General features: G+C 42.2%; 1 protein-coding gene across 1 annotated transcript in view; it reads left to right on the forward strand.

Moving 5' to 3' along the window:
- LOC126266696 (uncharacterized) overlaps positions 1 to 17,443 on the forward strand; it is a 66,910-nt gene extending 49,467 nt beyond the window's left edge. Inside the window, exons 3-4 of the mRNA XM_049971138.1 lie at positions 3,728 to 3,949; positions 15,089 to 17,443. Of these exons, the coding sequence (XP_049827095.1) occupies positions 3,728 to 3,949; positions 15,089 to 15,912 (1,046 nt within the window). The 3' untranslated portion in view covers positions 15,913 to 17,443. The remainder of the gene's footprint in view (positions 1 to 3,727; positions 3,950 to 15,088) is intronic.
- Positions 17,444 to 21,152: the final 3,709 nt, after the last annotated feature.

The raw sequence follows: 21,152 nt of genomic DNA on the forward strand, positions 1-21,152 counted from the left end.
AAGACGATTTTCGTGCACTGCTACGCACTTTGCGAACTTTTTTAGTGTTTCCTGCACAGGCAGAACGACTTTACCGATCACTCCCTCCAGCATTTGCGGTGTGGTTCTGTGCCGCCATGTTCGAACCGCGTCGGCGCCGCCGTGAAAACGCAAACAACCCCGCTACAGGAACATGAGCGCCACAAACGGTCGACTCAGCGTTCTACGATGTATCGTTTCACATACGCATTTTGCACTGTTTCTAGTTCTTTTAATGTATGAATCCTGATTTTGCCTTTTATATCACGCTTATGTTGTCGCAATACGAAAGATCGTGTTATTCCTCTAAAACTTCACTTTTTTATGTAAGGTATTTTATGTTGCATAATCTGTTCTTTTAAAGTACAATATATCTCACTTAATACAGACTGCTTGTCTATCACCCACTTAGCAATACTGAGATGACATAGAAAATTACAATTACGAAGAAAATGTTTTGAAGTCACATATAGAGGACACGCAGTCGTTGTGTTATGACAGGGAGAACAAGCTACGTACAGCTTATGTCACCTGTATACTTGCGTTCTATTAGCATTTTAATTAGTATGACAGAGGATCATAGGTACATTACATGTTCCATACGCTGATCCATACGGCTAGGTATTTGCTTTGGATGTTCCCTTTTTCCTATCTCTTCCTCCTCTATTTCCATTTCTCTCAAGTCTCCATTAGCTTATTTGACGTTTTTTGGGTTTTTGACAGAAAACTTAAACATTCTTTCGCTATCCTCTTTTCACATAGCCTTTCTAGGTGTTCATAGAATACAACCCTTGGCTCTATTATATCATACACTTCTTTATTATTTCCTAATTTACATTTCCAATTCACACATGTTAGTCCGAAAACTTTCATGACTATCTTTCCTTCTTTTCTATTTCAACCAATTCGTTAACTGTACTTAACGAGAAGCATTCTGAAGCATAATTACAGTGCTGTAGTGCCAGAGTTTTCCATTCATGGAAATAGATTTCTTGTTAGACAGGTTTTTTGTCACTTGAAAAGACACCTCCATTTTCCTTCAGCGCTCGAGCATCAGTCCTATCTGCGAGTAGTTCCACTGCATCCATTTCCATGCTTAGATATTCACTCCTCAGTCGATCCAAGCGGGTCGCTCACATGCTCCGCCGTAACCAACCCATCTCGACAGCCTCAATTTTCCGCCTTCATCTCTTGTTGAATGTCCAGCACTCTGAGCCATATGTCAGAATGCTTTCAACCAAAGCACGTAACACTACTTTATTTGTTTGCCTGGATATGTGCCGACACCAAAAGATACACTATTTACTGATCTAACAGCCACCCTCGCTCGACTTATCCTGTGGGATATGTCCATGTCACACTGTCCAGTCTTATCGATTAGTGAAGCGAGACACTTGAGCACTTCCACATTTCTTACCTGGCCAAACTCAAAATCCAAATCCTCGTCTTGCCCACATCTAACAGCAAGATATTCTATTTCATCAAAATTGACTGTTAGAACTCATTGTTTACAAGTACCAAATTAATTTTCTCATTTGATGCATGACATAATCCTTATCCAAAGTCATAAGTACTTGATTGTCAGCAAACAGGAACGAATGTAAACTTTGAGCCTGTACTGACTGACACACTCAAACGTCTGTAATGTCTACTCTAGTATAGAAGAATAACTTCTAAATACAACTTAAATAAGGTTGGTGGTGCAAAACATCCTTGTCTTAATACTCTATATGTTGCAAAACCATCCGGTAGTACAACCAACGTTCACAATTGCCTCGCATTGATGGCACATACTTTTCACCAACTCTGTTAATGCACCATCCACTCCAACGTTTTCCAGTGCTCCTTAGCAGAGAATCATAGGTCTTCTGTAAATCAACAAACATCAAATGTTGATTCTGATCTTTTGCGATAATTTTCGGTCATATCTGGCGTATATAAAAGATGTTATCAACGCAGCTTCTCCGAGCAGTAAAACCCGACTGTTCCTGCGATTCGACAACCTGTGAAATCTTTTCTAAGCTTTTCTTTGCTATCTAAAAACCTAGTCATCGAAGCCACTTATTCCCCTGATATTAGTCGGATCTCTGTTCCCATTCTTATATACATCTTACATTCTTGGAGTACGTCTTCTCCTTAAACCACTTTATTAAAAATATTTATCAGTGCTGCTACTACTTCAATAATTCCATTACTATACCTCCAGGACCGGCTGCCTCTCCAGTTCTTGATTTTTGAAAGGCCTGATGAATTTCATTGTCAGTCACCCTTCCACGGGATAAACTTCCACTTGATTCTGCTCTCGTCGAAACTCTTCCCTATCTTCTGTAAGAAGATATTTAACCTGTGTCTTCCACCCAAAAATGGCAATGATTCTGGCTCCTCTTCTAGTTTCAGCTGGAGCTCTTCTCACTTGAAGTAGGAATCGCCAAACTTCTGAAGCCCTCTGTTGTATCGAACTAAATGTTCTAAAAATGGTTCAAATGGCTCTGAGCACTATGGGCCTTAACATCTGAGGTCATCATTCCCCTAGAAGTTAGAACTACTTAAACCCAACTAACCTAAGGACATCACACACATCCATGCCCGAGGCAGGATTCGAACCTGTTACCATAGCGGTCGTGCGGTTCCAGACTGAAGCGCCTAGAACCGTTCGCCCACAGCGGTCGGCTAAATGTTCTACGTCGGCACATTTCTTCTTCCACGACTCCTCTTTAGCCTGGGTAACCATCCTATAAATACATCCCTCTTAATTGTGTTGCAGTGACCAATGTCTTCCTGCCTTTAAGGGCTTAACAATTTCTCTTGAGCATTCTTCCTTTCTTCAGTCCTTTCTCTTAAGACCTGAGTCATCCACTTAGCGCCACTCCCTCTTCCTCCTTCTCTACTAACAGCCTCCTCATCAGCTCCCAGAAAACATGATTCTAGCTCCTCTCACAATGATGTTGCATTTCCGTCCTTATCCAATCGGAGTTTCTCCTCAATTCGTCTCTGTTAATGGTCCCCTGCACTCCAGTCCTGCAGAACCCCTGGCTTTAGCCGTGGCGTTACTGTACTGAGTCCTTCTTCCCTATCTACATCTTTGGATCTTAGAAGAATTATGACTCTTCCCAGTACCATATGGTCAGATATACGTCCATGAAGGGACAGGATGATAGGACATCTGTTAAGACACCAGGGAGTGACTTCCATGGTACTAGAGGGAGCTGTCGAGAGCAAAAACTGTGTAGGAAGGCAGAGATTGGAATACATCCAGCAAATAACTGAGGACAGAAAGTTGCAAGAGCTACTACATCGAGATGAAGAGGTTCGCACAGAAGGCTGATTATATATATATATATATATATATATATATATATATATATATATATATATATATATGTGTGTGTGTGTGTGTGTGTGTGTGTGTGTGTGTGCCAGAAGGTCTTGGGGACTACGACCGTTCACAATTGTAAGAATTACGGATGTAGGTGTTCCATTTCTTACAATATGTTAATCTGTTCCACAATCTGGCCCTCGAAACACTCTTCGGGCCCTGATATCCGAGCAGTTAAGCGCCCCACAAACCGAACATCATCATCGAAACACTCTCACACCCTGAACGATTTCACTGGGTGCAAATTACCGTGGGCGCAGTTCACAGGACAGCTGTGACACTGGCAGGTGGACGCAGCAAGGTGACAGGTGTGCAGTGTCCGCCGTGTTGCAGGGGCGCCCCCGAAGGAGGCGCGCCAGATGGTGGGCCGCGCGCGGTTCCTGCAGGGCGAGGAGGCGCGCCTGGTGCGCAGCGCCGCCCTGGCGGGGCCCAACCTGTACTCGCCGGCCGTCGTCAGCGGGCCGGCGGCCCAGCTGGAGAGGCTGCGCGCCCCCTACGACTACTACCCCAAGTACCACCCCTCGGCAGCGGGGGACGAGGACCGCCTCGACAGAGGTCAGTGCCGCGCCGAAGCAGCTCACGCCACTGCTGTTCGTCATTTTCTTCATTTTCTTCTTCTACAGTTTCTAGACACTGACCGAGTCTCATTAGAACCCAAGTCCCTCCGTACTTCCCGTGCTTCCCTGACCTCCAACCATGTCTCTCTCTGCACTTTGTCCCAATCTTCGTCACACCTTCCTCCACCCCAATGACCCATCTGTCTCTCGGTCTCCATTTCGGTCTCCTATTGTCATGGACTTTTCTCGATATCCTGCCATCTTTCATTCTTTGAGCAATTTCATACCATCTTTTTCTTGTTGTGGTCTTCAGTCCTGAGACTGGTTTGATGCAGCTCTCCATGCTACTCTATCCTGTGCAAGCCTCTTCATCTCCCAGTACCTACTGAAACCTACATCCTTCTGAATCTGCTGAGTGTATTCATCTCTTGGTCTCCCTCTACGAATTTTAGCCTCCATGCTGCCCTCCAGTACTAAATAGGTGATCCCTTGATGCCTCAGAACATGTCCTACCAACCGATCCCTTCTTCTAGTCAAGTTGTGCCACAAACTCCTCTTCTCCCCAATTCTATTCAATATCTCCTCATTAGATATGTGATCTACCCATCTAATCTTCAGCATTCTTCTGTAGCACCACATTTCGAAAGCTTGTATTCTCTTCTTGTCTAAACTATTTATCGTCCATGTTTCATTTCCATACATGCCTACATATTGGCCATACAAATACTTTCAGAAACGACTTCCTGACACTTCTCTCCTGATAACGATGTCCTCCTGAGTAGTCCCCGCCCGGAGATCCGAATAGGGGACTATTTTACCTTCGGAATATTTTACCCAAGAGGACGCCATCATCATTTAATCATACAGTAAAGCTGCATGCCCTTGGGAAAAATTACGACTGTAGTTTCCCCTTGCTTTCAGCCATTCGCAGTACCAAAACAGCAAGGCCGTTTTGCTTAGTGTTACAGGGCCAGATCAGTCAATCATCCAGACTGTTGCCCCTGCAAATATTGAAAAGGCTGCTGCCCCTCTCAGGAACCACACGTTTCTCTAGCCTCTCAACAGATACCCCTCCGTTGTGGTTGCACCTACTCTTTTCTATGGTGTCCAATATGTGTTTCTGTTCCACTGTTTCTCTCATCGTCTCATTCGTTATTCTATCCGTTCTAGTAATTCATGTTCTCTTTTCTTGATATTTAATCTCGCAAACCCGTATCCTGCTCAGCTGCCTTTTCTTCATTAGTCCCGTTTCCGAGGAAAACGTGAGAACTCGTACGCCAGGCACAATGTATTCTTAATTTATGACGGTGCATCTTTGCTCCAGACCATATTTCTTCCACTCTGCAGGAAACATGGGCTCGCCTTCACTTTTCACTCATCACTTTACCATTCTCCCTACTGTCTCCTATTATGCTCCCCAGCAACCTGAAATTTTCCTTTCTTATTACTTACCCTCTCATACTTATAACAATTCTATTCTGCTGTTAAATATTTCACATTGTCACCGTTACTTCATATTTCTTTGCATTAAATTTCAGCCCATACTGTCCGCCACGTCTCCCACACATTTACCCTACCTTGTACATTTTCCATTTCTTCACTTCATTAAATCAACTGCAAACTCCTCTACTTGGATATATTCATCTGCTATTCGCAATGCAGCCCACATCATTAACTCATGCGTAATGGTGGCGAAAAGTAGAAAGTAGTGCACAGCTTTGATTCAGCCCATTTTTCTGTTCAAACCACTCTTCTCTCCTCCCACTCTGACTTCCGCTTCCTCGATAGATTTCAGTTATTCCTCTCAAAACCAAATTCCCCTTTCCTGAAGTTATCTTGCTTCTTTTCACGGTATCATACTCCTCCTCAGTTTCTCACCAGGTTCATAGTGCCTCTTTTGGATCTGTCTTACACTATAGATTAGGTAAATTGTTGATTTTCCTGCTCCAAACTCACATTGTTCCTCTCACTGTCCTCCTCTTTCACTCCTCCTCCTTCCTCCTACTATCTTCCATACTCTCTTTTCCATAATATTCTCAGATAACTTGGCAGTATGATACATCAAAGTAATTCTCCTATAATTCTGACATACTTTGCTGCAACTATTCTAAAAACTCACATTTTGATTCCACTTTCCCAGTCTCGAGGAGTCCTTCCTTTCCAAACAGGGAATGGATATTACAGTTTCGAGTCTAGATATTGATTTCAAGCTTTTCAAACACAAAAAGATTTGCTCAAAGTGTTTTTGGATCATCAGTCACCTGATTCTTTTGTTTTCCTCTCTTGTATTTACTTCTTCATTTCAGAGCAGCACTTGCACCCAGCGTCATCAGTTATTTGTTGTATGTATTCCAATATCTGTCTTCCACTAAAGTTTTTACCCTCTACAGCTCCCTGTTGTACCATGAAAGTTATTCCCTGATGTTTTAACACATGTCCTATCAGTCTATCCCTTCTTATCGTCAATATTTTTCGCATAGTTTCTTTCCTCGCCGATGATGCACCTCCTCATTTCTTGTACTAGCAGTCCACCTTAGCCGTCCTAAATCTCAAGTGCTGCGATTTTCTTCTTTTCCAGATTTACAGTGTTACTTGTAGTCCGTCTTGATTGCAAAATCTTTATTCATATGACCGGTTGTCGTTATCAGGAGAAAGAAAACTGGCGTTCTACGGATCGGAGCGTGGAATGTCAGATCCCTTAATCGGGCAGGTAGGTTAGAAAATTTAAAAAGGGAAATGGATAGGTTAAAGTTAGATATAGTGGGAATTAGTGAAGTTCGGTGGCAGGAGGAACAAGACTTCTGGTCAGGTGACTACAGGGTTATAAACACAAAATCAAATAGGGGTAATGCAGGAGTAGGTTTAATAATGAATAGGAAAATAGGAATGCGGGTAAGCTACTACAAACAGCATAGTGAACGCATTATTGTGGCCAAGATAGATACGAAGCCCACACCTACTACAGTAGTACAAGTTTATATGCCAACTAGCTCTGCAGATGATGAAGAAATTGAAGAAATGTACGATGAAATAAAAGAAATTATTCAGATAGTGAAGGGAGACGAAAATTTAATAGTAATGGGTGACTGGAATTCGAGTGTAGGAAAAGGGAGAGAAGGAAACATAGTAGGTGAATATGGATTGGGGCTAAGAAATGAAAGAGGAAGCCGCCTAGTAGAATTTTGCACGGAGCACAACTTAATCATAGCTAACACTTCGTTTAAGAATCATGAAAGAAGGTTGTATACGTGGAAGAACCCTGGAGATACTCAAAGGTATCAGATAGACTATATAATGGTAAGACAGAGATTTAGGAACCAGGTTTTAAGTTGTAAGACATTTCCAGGGGCAGATGTGGACTCTGACCACAATCTATTGGTTATGACCTGTAGATTAAAACTGAAGAAACTGCAAAAATGTGGGAAATTAAGGAGATGGGACCTGGATAAACTGAAAGAACCAGAGGTTGTACAGTGTTTCAGAGAGAGCATAAGGGAACAATTGACTGGAATAGGGGAAATAAGTACAGTAGAAGAAGAATGGGTAGCTCTGAGGGATGTAGTAGTGAAGGCAGCAGAGGATAAAGTAGGTACAAAGACGAGGGATGCTAGAAATCCTTGGGTAACAGAAGAAATATTGAATTTAATTGATGAAAGGAGAAAATATAAAAATGCAGTAAATGAAGCAGGCAAAAAGGAATACAAACGTCTCAAAAATGAGATCGACAGGAAGTGCAAAATGGCTAAACAGGGATGGCTAGAGGACAAATGTAAGGATGTAGAAGCTTATCTCACTAGGGGTAAGATAGATACTGCCTACAGGAAAATTAAAGAGACCTTTGGAGAGAAGAGAACCATGTGTATGAATATCAAGAGCTCAGATGGCAACCCAGTTCTAAGCAAAGAAGGGAAGGCAGAAAGGTGGAAGGAGTATATAGAAGGTTTATACAAGGGCGATGTACTTGAGGACAATATTATGGAAATGGAAGAGGATGTAGATGAAGACGAAATGGGAGATACGATACTGCGTGAAGAGTTTGACAGAGCACTGAAAGACCTGAGTCGAAACAAGGCCCCCGGAGTAGACAACATTCCATTAGAACTACTGACGGCCTTGGGAGAACCAGTCCTGACAAAACTCTACCAGCTGGTGAGCAAGATGTATGAGACAGGCGAAATACCCTCAGACTTCAAGAAGAATATAATAATTCCAATCCCAAAGAAAGCAGGTGCTGACAGATGTGAAAATTACCGAACTATCAGTTTAATAAGCCACGGCTGCAAAATACTAACGCGAATTCTTTACAGACGAATGGAAAAACTGGTAGATGCAGACCTCGGGGAGGATCAGTTTGGATTCCGTCGAAATGTTGGAACACTTGAGGCAATACTGACCTTACGACTTATCGTAGAAGAAAGATTAAGAAAAGGCAAACCTACGTTTCTAGCATTTGTAGACTTAGAGAAAGCTTTTGACAATGTTGACTGGAATACTCTTTTTCAAATTCTAAAGGTGGCAGGGGTAAAATACAGGGAGCGAAAGGCTATTTATAATTTGTACAGAAACCAGATGGCAGTAATAAGAGTCGAGGGGCATGAAAGGGAAACAGTGGTTGGGAAAGGAGTGAGACAGGGTTGTAGCCTCTCCCCGATGTTATTCAATCTGTATATTGAGCAAGCAGTAAAGGAAACAAAAGAAAAATTTGGAGTAGGTATTAAAATTCATGGAGACGAAGTAAAAACTTTGAGGTTCGCCGATGACATTGTAATTCTGTCAGAGACGGCAAAGGACTTGGAAGAGCAGTTGAACGGAATGGACAGTGTCTTGAAAGGAGGATATAAGATGAACATTAACAAAAACAAAACGAAGATAATGGAATGTAGTCAAATTAAATCGGGTGATGCTGAGGGAATTAGATTAGGAAATGAGACACTTAAAGTAGTAAAGGAGTTTTGCTATTTAGGAAGTAAAATAACTGATGATGGTCGAAGTAGAGAGGATATAAAATGTAGACTGGCAATGGCAAGGAAAGCGTTTCTGAAGAAGAGAAATTTGTTAACATCGAATATAGATTTATGTATCAGGAAGTCGTTTCTGAAAGTATTTGTTTGGAGTGTAGCCATGTATGGAAGTGAAACATGGACGATAACTAGTTTGGACAAGAAGAGAATAGAAGCTTTCGAAATGTGGTGCTACAGAAGAATACTGAAGATAAGGTGGATAGATCACGTAACTAATGAGGAGGTATTGAATAGGATTGGGGAGAAGAGAAGTTTGTGGCACAACTTGACTAGAAGAAGGGATCGGTTGGTAGGACATGTTTTGAGGCATCAAGGGATCACAAATTTAGCATTGGAGGGCAGCGTGGAGGGTAAAAATCGTAGAGGGAGACCGAGAGATGAGTACACTAAGCATATTCAGAAGGATGTAGGTTGCAGTAGGTACTGGGAGATGAAGCAGCTTGCACAGGATAGAGTAGCATGGAGAGCTGCATCAAACCAGTCTCAGGACTGAAGACAACAACAACAACAATGACCGGTTGCAGACCTGATATCTCCGTTACAGGAGTAACCCGTCCACACACAGCAACCTTCACTTGCTGCGACACATGTGATGTGATGTGACGCATGGCATCTTCTTCTTGGACTTCGAGGGTATCTTGAGCAATTTTCTTGCCATATATCTCACGGGCGATTCTGCCGTGCTTTATTCTGACAACATGACCCGCCTGTTGCACATTTCTTGCTTTGGCGACGTTCACTACCAAGGTTTGGTCGGCTAGCCTCTCTAGTTCCTCGTTGGACTCCAAACCCATTTTATGTTGCCTGGATCACTGGTGCTCTTCTTTTTTTGGTCATACTCCATCTTTAGGCTGCATATAACAGTACTGGCCTGATGACTGTTGTTGAGTTTCAGCTTGGTTTTCCTAGGCCAAGTGTTTGGACGATAGAAGTTATTGGAGGGAAAAGTAAATTTTGGTTGCGTTCCGTATTCTAGTTTGGTATTCGACTTGTCTTCTACTGCAATCATTTATGTTTACAACAATATATACTGAAGAGCCAAAGAAACTGGTACACCTGCCTAATATCGTGTACGGCCCCCGCGAGCACGCACAAGTGCTCCAACACGACGTGGCATGGACTCGACTAATGTCTGAAGTAGTGCTGTAGGGAACTGACACTATGAATCGTGCAGGGCTGTCCATAAATAGGTAAGAGTACGAGGGAGTGGAGAGCTCTTCTGAACAGCACATTGCAGGACATCCCAGATATACTCAATTATTTGTATGTCTGGGGAGTCTGATGGCCAGCGGATGTGTTTAAACTCAGAAGAGTGATCCTGGAGCCACTCTGTAGAAATTCTGGACGTGTGGGGTGTCGTATTATCCTGCTGGAATTGCCGAAGTCCGTTGTAATGCACAATGGACATGAAGAGATGTAGGTGATCCGACAGGATGCTTACGTTCGTGTCACCTGTCAGAGTCGTATCTGGACGTAGTAGGGATTCCATGTCACTCCAACTGCACACGCCTCACGCCATTACAGGGCCTCCATCATCTTCGAAAGCCCCCTGCTGACGTGTTGGGTCCATGCATCCATGAGGCTGTCTCCATACCGGTACACGTACATCCACTCGATAGAATTTGAATCGAGACTCGTCCGACCAGGCAACATGTTTCCAGTCATCAACAATGTTGGTGTTGATGGGCCCAGGCGAGACACAACGCTTTGTATCGTGCAGTCATCAAGGGTACACGAGTAGACCTTCGGCTCTGAAAGCCCATATCGATGACGTTTGTTTGAGTGGTTTGCACGCTGACAGCTGTTGATGTCCCATCATTGAAATCTGCGGCAGTTTGCGGAAAGATAGCACTTCGGTCACGTTGAACGATTCTGTTGAGTCGTCGTTGGTCCCGTTCTTGCGGGATCTTTATCCGGTCGCAGTAGTGTTGGAGATTTGATGTTTTACTATAATTCCTGACATCCACGGTGCACTCGTGAAATAGTCGAACAGGAAAATCCTCACTACATTGGTACCTCGGAGATGCTGTGTACCACCGCTCGTGCGACGACTATAAAACCACGTTCATACTCACTTAAATCTTGATAACCTGCCATTGAAGCTGCAGTAACCGATGTAACAACTGCGCCAGGCATTTGTTGTCTTAACATAGGCGTTGGCGACTGCAGCGTCGTATTCTACCTGTTCCCATGTCCCTGTATTTTAATACGCGCGCCCATAACAGTTTCTTTGGCACTTCAGTATATTTGAAGCTAGGAGTGTTGGGGAAAGTGTAGTTTTCTACTTTTAAGTTATCACGTTATCCTTTAGTCATATGTTTCCTTCGTATGATCACATATTTTGTTTCTTCTTCATTAATTTTTAAACTGATTTTCACGGTGCTTTCATTTAGCTTCTTTCACAATTGTTGTTTCCTATTAAAACTTTTGTCATCTGCATTGGCCAGTATATTTGATTGTTTTTCTGTGAAGTTTCTATTTGTTGCTCGTTTGGTTTCTCTTACCACATTTTCCATGACAAGGTTGAAGAAATTTGGCTATAGAACATCGCCTTGCTTCAGTCCAGTTTTGTTCTGAAAACAGTCGACACCGAGTCGCAGTATGTCACCCTGGTTACTGCCTTCTGCTTACATTTTGATCAGGCTGAGTTTCTTGAGGATTCTGTATTCTGCCATGATTTCCAATTCCATCCTTCTGTGCACTGAATCGTAGGCCCTCTGAAAGTATGAACAGGTAATTGATGCTCTTGTTGTGTTTCCATATTATTTGATTGATGGTCTTGATGCAGAATATTTTTGATGTATTCACCAGTCACGGTCTGCCATCTCTGCCTCTTTCACTCTTTGCCCATCCTGCTTTTTTTACGTCTAAGGACAGAAACTCAGGTGGAAAACTCCCTGAGATTATACATGTAGCATCTTTGATAGCTTACAACAATATCCAAACAGACAACTCAGAGCATGCCATTCTTCAGCCATGTAATAACATAAGGAATTAATCAACTAAACGAGAACACTAAGAAAATGGTAGAGAAGTGTATCCTTAAATAAAGCAGCCTTCTTCCTTAGGCGACAGGCACTTTTGTTCCAAAACATGTAAAAGATGATCGGAATAATTTCATGATCTTTAGGTCGCAACAATGTTGACTAAAGAGAAATGGGAAATACTGTGCCGTTCAATGGTGATCAAGTCACATTGTCAGAAAAACATATTTAAGATCATATCTCTTCGTACTAGCTTCGCAGAAGAGGAAGTAGTATTAGTGTTACGTGTTGTGTCGACGACGTATTATTAGAGTCGGAACAGAAGTTTGGATTGTGGAAGAATCGGAAAGGAGATCGGGTGTGTCTTTTCAAAGGACTATGCCGGTATTTGAATTAAGGCATTTGGGGAAATGACGGAGAACCGAATACTCTGTGGCCATTCGGAGACATGAACAGATACAGATCTAGTGCCTTACGGCTGGGCCATCTGCAATCTAAAAGGATTTTGTAGATGGTTGTTTGTTCCTTTCTCAGTTTCTGGTGATTAATACAGGGACAAAATGTACGTCTTCTTGATTACGACCAAGTATGATTCTGCATCAAATTTTGACTTTCTTTTACATCAAGAGCCAATGGATTCTCATCTGTCAAAGCGGATATTAAAGGCACGTTTGGCAAACAAGAATAAAGTATTCTGAGCATTCTACAACTCCAGATAAGCAGTGCGGTAAATGCCCTGAAGAGCATCACAGCAATTCGGTCGAAACGTCATTAATTTACTTGCATTGGGCCATTGTCGTTCAGGGAACCTCTCCAGGTACAAATACTGAGCCTCATGTTCATTATTGTCCGCCAATTCGTACGGCAAATCGACAGCTTCCAAATCCCCTTTCGCTCACATTTCCACTGCACCATACCGAAATCCAAGTCCTCATTAACTAAACACTTGATGCGAGTTGCTTCATACTAGCACAATAATGAAATTAGCTGCATTTCAATAAACGCAAAAAAATCAATCACATATCAACATTATCTTCCTTAAATTGGAACAGCAACCTCTGACACTGAACCTGGGAATTACAACTTAAATGTAAATTCTTACCAAACGTGACGATGATGTTATTTTGTGCAGCTCATGTACGAATACGTTTGGTGTAATTCAGGTACGTTTTCTTTCTTTCTGTTTTCCATGATTGTTGTGATAATGAAGAGAAGCAGACAATCAGCCCTAAAATGTAAACAAAAGGTTTCCGGACCCGGTCGTAGCTTTCTGTTGCACATAAGATTTATATGCAGGGTGAACAAAAATTCGAGCACTTGGACGCCACAGCATGATTCCTTGCACACGACCAGCACAAAAATGTCTGAAACAAAATTTCGTGCCGAGCATATTTGCACGAAGAAATGAAAGACATAGAAAGGCAATTTAGTAACTCTGTAATCAAATGTACGATGAGGGGGGTTTGATGTAGATAATGCAACTTTAAATAGATTCTCCAGAATCCGTTTTGTACTACCATTTATAATAGCAGCTACAGCTGAGATTCATTTACTTGTTCTTCACCAAGTCGTCATACGGTACTGTAAAGCTGTGCAGCCCACTCAGTACACTGGCTACAGTCTTGCGTTAGAACACTCGAGTTCGTGAATTCTGTTCCGTGTATAGAATAACTTCGTTTAACTTCCTCGTTTTAGACACCATGGAATTGTATCTGGCTTCTTAATCTATAAACACATACAATAGGTGTGATACAGAGCACGTGCTCACATTTAGTGTTAACACGCAAGTGAATGTACAGCCCTTTCTCATTAGTCCAATTTCAAGTGAAGATTTCGGAGAAACATTATCCAGCGAGTCGCCACACGTTCGGAGATCTGAGCGTCAGCTCCGGGGACTACACATGTGTAGTGAAAAGCACGCTGCCACTCACAGTGTACTTAAAGTATTACAACTGTCTGCTGTTACTGAAAGTAATTCGCATACATATCTTTAACTTCAAGTTATTGATACGTTTCCTAATTATTTCTGTGCTACGACAGCTAATTAATTTTTAACAATGATTGCTCATCACGAATATTTGTGACATATATGGCAAATACTTGTTATGCTCAACGTTTAAAAAATGTATTTGTGGGATTCGTATTGTTTGGTAAACAGTGTGTCCTACAGAATTGTTGAGCAGATCGAAATCAGAAAATGAAAAAAAAAAAAAAAAACAACGGACAAGTTCGAGTAGGATTCTCACTTAATTAAAAAATAATAATAATAAAAATAACAAAAATAAGGCTAATAATAGTGCCCTGGCACAAGTCTTTATACTGGACGCCACTTTGGCGACCTACATACGTACCCCATTTACCCAACCGGGGAAGGAGACCTACAGTTTATCGTGCAATGCAATCCACGAGTTGTTACTGGTGACTCCTCATATCGTTGAGAAGTGAAGACCATTTTAAAACGAAGAACGAAAAATTCGAGTGTCGACATCTCGGTTTCCAGCACGCGTTTTTCCACCAGAGCACTACCCTTCACAGGTACATATGTATTTGCTATTTATTTACAGGCTTTGATAAGAGAATTAGAGAGTTTCTAAATATGTGACTTAGATGGCCGTGTCTTATGATTACATTGACTTGCAAGCTTAACTTATTCACACCGCCAAGGGACTGCAAACTTAACTATTTGATATAAATTTCAGCTTCATACCCTTACCCGTACCTGAGAAAAAGGGATCTTAACAGTTACACAGACAGACGTGCAAAAACGTGATCCTATTACGTTTCCGTTTTTACCGATTGAGAATCCTAAAAGAAAATAGACTTAGATCCAAAATAATGGAAAGCTCTATCCAGTTCATTAACTAGGCAGCAAGGCTACTTGTACTGAGTGAACGTTTTAGTCGTACACGAAGGCGTTTCCAAATTGCCTGTATCTGATGTTCATTTTCTACAGAAAATGTACACAGGGCGCATATTTGAGCTTATATTTTGCAGGGAATACCGCTGTGGTATCAAACTGCGTGAATTTGGGACCAAAGTGTGTAATCGGTGTACTTTGCTAGTTGACTAATAAAGAGACAGTAGTTCTTACACTTTAAGTGAATGTCGTGCTTGATTTGCCTTGCCTTGCAGCGGACAACTGCCTGGACGACAGAGGTGGCGCTGGGCACAGCCACGGTCCACGGCGCCCTGGTGGCGGCGGCACCGGCAGCTGGGGCCACGGCTGGGGGCAGGCTGGAGGCGGCACCTGGTCTGGCGGGGGCGGCGCTGGGAGTGGCAGCTATCCTGGTGGGGGCGGCCGCCCCCATGCCGGGAGCGGAGGCTTCTCCGGTGGGCCGCGGCCCGGCGCTGGCGGTGGGAGCTTTCCCCATGCCAGCCACGCCGGCTTCCACCCTGGGGGCGGCGGGGGCTGGTACAACCAGCGGCCCAGCTTCCACCCCAGCAGTAGCGGCGGCGGCTATCCCAGCGGAGGCGGGGGCTCGTACCCTAGCGGTGGCGGCGGAGGCTACCCCAGTGGAGGCGGTCACTACCCAGTTCCAGGTGGAGCCTACCCCGGTGGGGCAGGAGCGCGACCTCACGGTGGTGGCTACCCCACCGGGCCGGTTTATCCTAGTGGAGGTGGTGGTTATCCTGGGTACCCTGGATATCCGAGTGGGGGTGGAAGCTACCCTAGTGGAGCGGGTCACGGCGGGTATCCTAGTGGTGGTGGTGGTGGCGGCGGCGGCTACCCTAGCGGGGGTGCTGGTTACCCCAGCGGAGGCGGTGGCTACCCCAGTGCTGGGGGCGGCTACTACCCCAGTGCTGGGGGCGGCTACTACCCAAGTGCTGGGGGCTGCAGTGGGCGGTGCCACCCCACTGCCCCTACTGGCGGGACGGGAGGCAGCAGCGGACCACACCTCGGAGGGGGCACCGTCGGGTTTTATGGAAGACGGAAGAAGAGCCATTGGTCTAAATAAATCTCTCATACTCAGTTCCCAATGGACTCCATCCCTGCAGACTATTCTAAAAAGGGGCAAGGCATCGCCAATACCTGCCACATTCTGTGAGAATTAATCGTATTTTAGCATAAGATCTAGCATAGTTAGACCGATAAAAACTGTAATATATTTAGGCATTTTGTTAAACGTTATTATTTTTAGTATGTAGTCTACTGATGTATAACGAATATAACATCGATATTTCTCGTTTGTTCACAATTCGTTAGCTGACGGCAAGTGATACAACGATCTGTATTTGTAAGTTTCCTTACATCACAAATACGTAATTTAATGCTGATATACCTCAGCTGTCACCGTCAGGTTTCGGTCTACTGTTGAAGGCAAAGTTTAATTCGTAATTCACTTACGCGTTTTTAATTTATCTATGTTTAGATGTAAGACCGTTGAGATACTCGACCTGAAAAATGAATTGGATGTTAAACCACATATAATACAAAAACACTGAGTTGACGCATTTCAAAAGAATGTATCGTGCGTCGTTTGAAAATATCTACACACAAGAACGTTTGTTGCATGGAACACACAATCTTTCATCCACAATAAGACTTAGCATGGGTGCACATTTCTAAATGCTGGATACACATTTCTAAATCATTCCATGTAATGAGGTCTTTTTTACAGATATTTCCGATGGTGAAGACTCGTTCCTTCGAAACACCTTAGGGCCTAAATTACTGCTTCTGCATTGCGTGTGGACCCTACATTTTTCAAGATACTTACGTCTGAACTGTAAGTTTTTACGAGTAACGTTCTAATATTCCTATCTTGGTAAGAAATTGTTACAGCAAAATGAAAATCTTATATTTACAACCATGTTTTTCTGAGAGCGTTCTAATAGAATAGAGACTGCTATGTTACCATACGTTTCCGGTAGCGGTCCACATGTAATGATGTAAGATGTCAACGACTTCGTAAGTTGTGCGTGATATTCACTCGCTATGTTTTTTCTGCCTTTACTGTATATTTCATATACAGATACCCTAAGGAAGTGAGTTACAAAATCGAGTTGCTCGAAGATAATTCCTCCTTTTTGAAGTTTACAATAATCTGTGTGTGTTTTCGTGCAATGGCAGAAGCTACGTGATGGTTCTTTATTATTGAACGCCAATTGCAACAACGGCAGTGATAATTTTGTTGGATCTCCTTTGAAAGCATTTATTTTAAAGACAAGTTTTTCATCACACCCAGCACGGCTGTAAGGCTGAAACATGAAAAAGCTTGAATCATAGTGTGAGAACATTTTGTGAATTGCGACATCTCTCACGTAACACAGTCCTGGAGTGACTCACATTGTCCACCGCTTGCGTAATGGCGACTCCAAGGGCCTGTATAAAAGATACCCATGTGAGGGCAAGTGTAGCTTGAAACCCATAGATGTATTAAAATAGTCCGTGCAATATTTATAATATTATACTTACTTTTCTGTTTACTGAACAATCTTTTACTGGAAAATAAAACTGTTTTTGTCACTTCCAGCAGCACAGTCTTCAGTCATTTTCATCTTTTATTGTAAAACAAAATTGTTCCCTTCATTTTCAGCAGCACAACAACATCTATAACGAGACTGACAGGTTTTTAAACCATTGTGCAGTTATTCACGAGTGCAATTTGAAACTTCTGGTGTTATGTTTTCAGAGCATACGCTTTCTCTAAGGTAATTAATTATTTCATGTTATTTGACTCAATCATTTCGTACCTGAACATTTATCAAGAAATGGGTAAAATCAACTATCGTTAAGACTTCTACTTTTATAGTATACGGTTCTTCAATAAGGCACCTAGGATTCTTATAAACCACAATACGTATTAATATAAAAACTGCCTTACGCAGCTACACGCACACTGCCAATCGTAGCCATCGCCAGATGGCTACTTACAAGGTCGCCTACATATGGGGTGCGAGTATTAAAATCCTATCTCTGGCCACGGCGAATTTCTGACGGACTGAACAATCGTGTCTCACTACCAGTGCAGGCTACTGAGTGATTCATTTGATACGCTCTCACCATCTCAGCTACAGGAAAATGCACCTCACTACAACGCCACTCTACATGTTTGATGGCTGCATTGATTCTCTTCTGATAACCTTGCCGTGTTAGTCTGTTATGAAAGATCATCCTCGATACACTACACTACAAAGTGAAAGGTCTGTTCTGAAACCAAGCCCCAGAATGTGGCGTGTTTTTATTATCACTACTCTCAGAAGTGCTTCTCCCGCAGGTTACTGGATTTTACGTGTGTTCGTAGCACGCATTAAGGTTCTTCACTAGATAACACCACGCCCTACGGAATCTTTATTTGAAGGGCTTATTTCAATAGTGGTACAAGTCAATTATTGTTCATTTTGAGATACAGAGTCCTAAAGTTAAATGAGCGCTGAAAATTCTGCAGCTGAGATACGAGAAATATTCAAGCATATCTCTTCTTGCTAAGAGATGAACTTTTCTTTCTGTTAGTTTGCATTATAATTTCAGAAACACTATAGGCAGAAAAGTGGAGGTAAAGGACTTGTACCTCTATTGAAATAAGCCCTTCATTTGACATCATTTCACGCCTTTCACTGTGTTTCATTATCTCCAGAAACTGCGATACACAGAATTACAAAAAGTATCAGTGCAAAGTAGTTAAATCGTACAAGATATTTATGAAAGAGAGATTTACGTTGACTTCGAGGAAGAAAGGCAAGACGTTCTACTGGAAAGGGACAGTCACAAACCGAATGCATGTCATTGTGATGTTCGATTTACGAAGAGCAAAGAGTTTCAACTGGCTTAGTGAGGTACAATACAAAGGAGAGACACTCATCGTCTACCAGACGTCGACAACACATGAAGCCCACCTACAAGAACGATTCAAAAGTGTAACAAATACTTCGTTATGAAAGAAGTATCTGGAAATGAAGAACTATTGAAAAACGCGTGTTAACAAATATAATTGTAGACCAAACTTACAGACATAAAGTAGCCATAAATGAATGTTGCAAACAATTGAAGTTAAGGTACTTAAGGATCACAAAGGATACTGTCCTCCCAAATCCTCGAACGCTACGATCTCCGCTTCGTCTTCAGTATCCGTCTATCACTCGACTCCTGCATGAACATATGTGCTACCTGTCTCTTCTCTCCACATTCGACATCTTTGGATTTTCCTATACAGCCCACCACACGACCTCAAACTCCCTACTGTTATACCCCAGATTATCAGCCTTCTTTCTCTCCAGCGACGGTACCAAAACATCCCCTTCACCTACTCCCACTCACTTCCCGTCCTTACAAGTCTTAAACGTATAGTATATAAATAAACGTATACAATATTATTACGAATGTGAAACAGTCTAACTGTAAAGCGTTTAAAAGGTGTATATTTACGAATATTTCCACTTTTTGGAGGCTGTTGTTTGACAAAGGTCGCGCACTAACTGAACAGAGCAATTAGTCAGCAACTTTTTGTTCTACATTCAGTAAGATCATGTGCCTCTGTTCACAGAGTTCACATATTCTGTGCCTGCAAAATGTTGTGTTCTGAAGAGGAGGAAAGTGTCAAACAAAGTCGGAAATCCAGTACGAAGCTATAACGTTAGATCAGTTTTCTACTTTGAAAAGAGATCACAATTTTCTGGAATTCAGAGGGCGACAATAGGGATTTATAACAAACGCCCAAGCAAGCCTTAAATATTACTATTGTAATGTTTTAGTTACTTTACTTTGTCCAGAATATTTCTATCGGAGAGTAGATATATAGAACTAACCGCACTTTAAATTCACTCCAAAGTACACATTGCAGATGGGCAGAATTTACCTTTGCACTCAGCCTTATGGCAAGTTGGATGAGTTTGCTAAGGAAACTATAGCAGACGTTGAATGAAGACAGTTCTTAGAAACCACTGCAGGAACAAGATAGAAGAGATATACACATAAAGCCAAGCACAGATCTCGTCTAAGATTTGGATACATTCGCTGTCGTACACGTTGCTGTGCACTCAACCCCTTACAAATTCTAACCACAATGTCAATTTGGAAACAAATTGGTAACAGCCCAGATAATCACAGGACTGCTCAATGAGAGCGATGATCTACGAAGAGGGCGACTGTAAAATTTACACGTATCGCTTTCCAGATTCCTGTTCAATTATAAGTGTACTTTATCTTCTGCAAGTTCTACCAAATCCTGGAATATTTGATAACAAAAATCCGTCCCTTGTATAGAACATTCCTTGAGTTACGTGACGTCGCAGTTCGTGTAATCAAACGATAACACATGATTCGACAGAAAGTGGTTCTTGTCCGTTGAGCTTTAATTCATATCCTTAACTATTATGAGTCCGTTTGAAAATACGTTAGAATATTTATTCAACAGGTGAACAAGGTTTTCTGTCTTACTTGAAGGCTAATGTACGGTTCTACTAAATTTCGCTTGCAGTCGGTAGCTTTTGTTAAAGCCTCTTTCGCCTTCCTCCGAGATAAGTGTAGATAAATCCTATATCATCGGTCACTCAATTTCATCTTAATTTAAAACACTAGTTCTTAGAAGTTCATGTGCAATATTGTCACTCCTTTTCTCATCCTGTTTCTGTCATTATTATTTCAATCACATGCTACTTTCAATCTACGGTCCTGAAAATCAATCATCTCTCTGTTACACTAAATCAGTCAACGCCGAGTACGAAATTATCACAAGAATGTGTCACGAGATGGATGCTTTGTTCAAATACGGACTGGTGCAATGCAACCTCATACTCTTTGTTTGTCTAATTTCGTTACCAACAGCATTTCCAAGTTTTACTATGCACATGAGGATAGTTGTCAGTCTTGCTGTTTCCACAAGCTATTGACAAAATTCCGAGAAAGTAGTTTGCGCCTTGCTGCACCAGAATCAAATCGTCGGTCTTCAATCCCGACACTTGAGCACGCACAATAGGACGATATCACGTCTAGAATTATCGTCGGTGCTGTGCTTTAAAGATGGTTCACATCGGTTTGTAACTCCCCCCTTACTAATAGGCCTATCGTGCTTGCGATATAAAATATGACCGTGGATTGCATGTATGCCTAATGGATTTTTACTAATTGGATAAGCCTATCTTTCCCGAAGAAATAATACCAATAAGTAGGTGGAAAGTGTACAACAGGTCCTTCTGATAGAAAAGTCTACTAAAAATAAAAAGTAATTAAACCGAACAAGGTTATAATTTGGAAAAA

This window comes from Schistocerca gregaria, chromosome 4, assembly GCF_023897955.1.
Source record: "Schistocerca gregaria isolate iqSchGreg1 chromosome 4, iqSchGreg1.2, whole genome shotgun sequence".
NCBI lineage: Eukaryota > Metazoa > Arthropoda > Insecta > Orthoptera > Acrididae > Schistocerca > Schistocerca gregaria.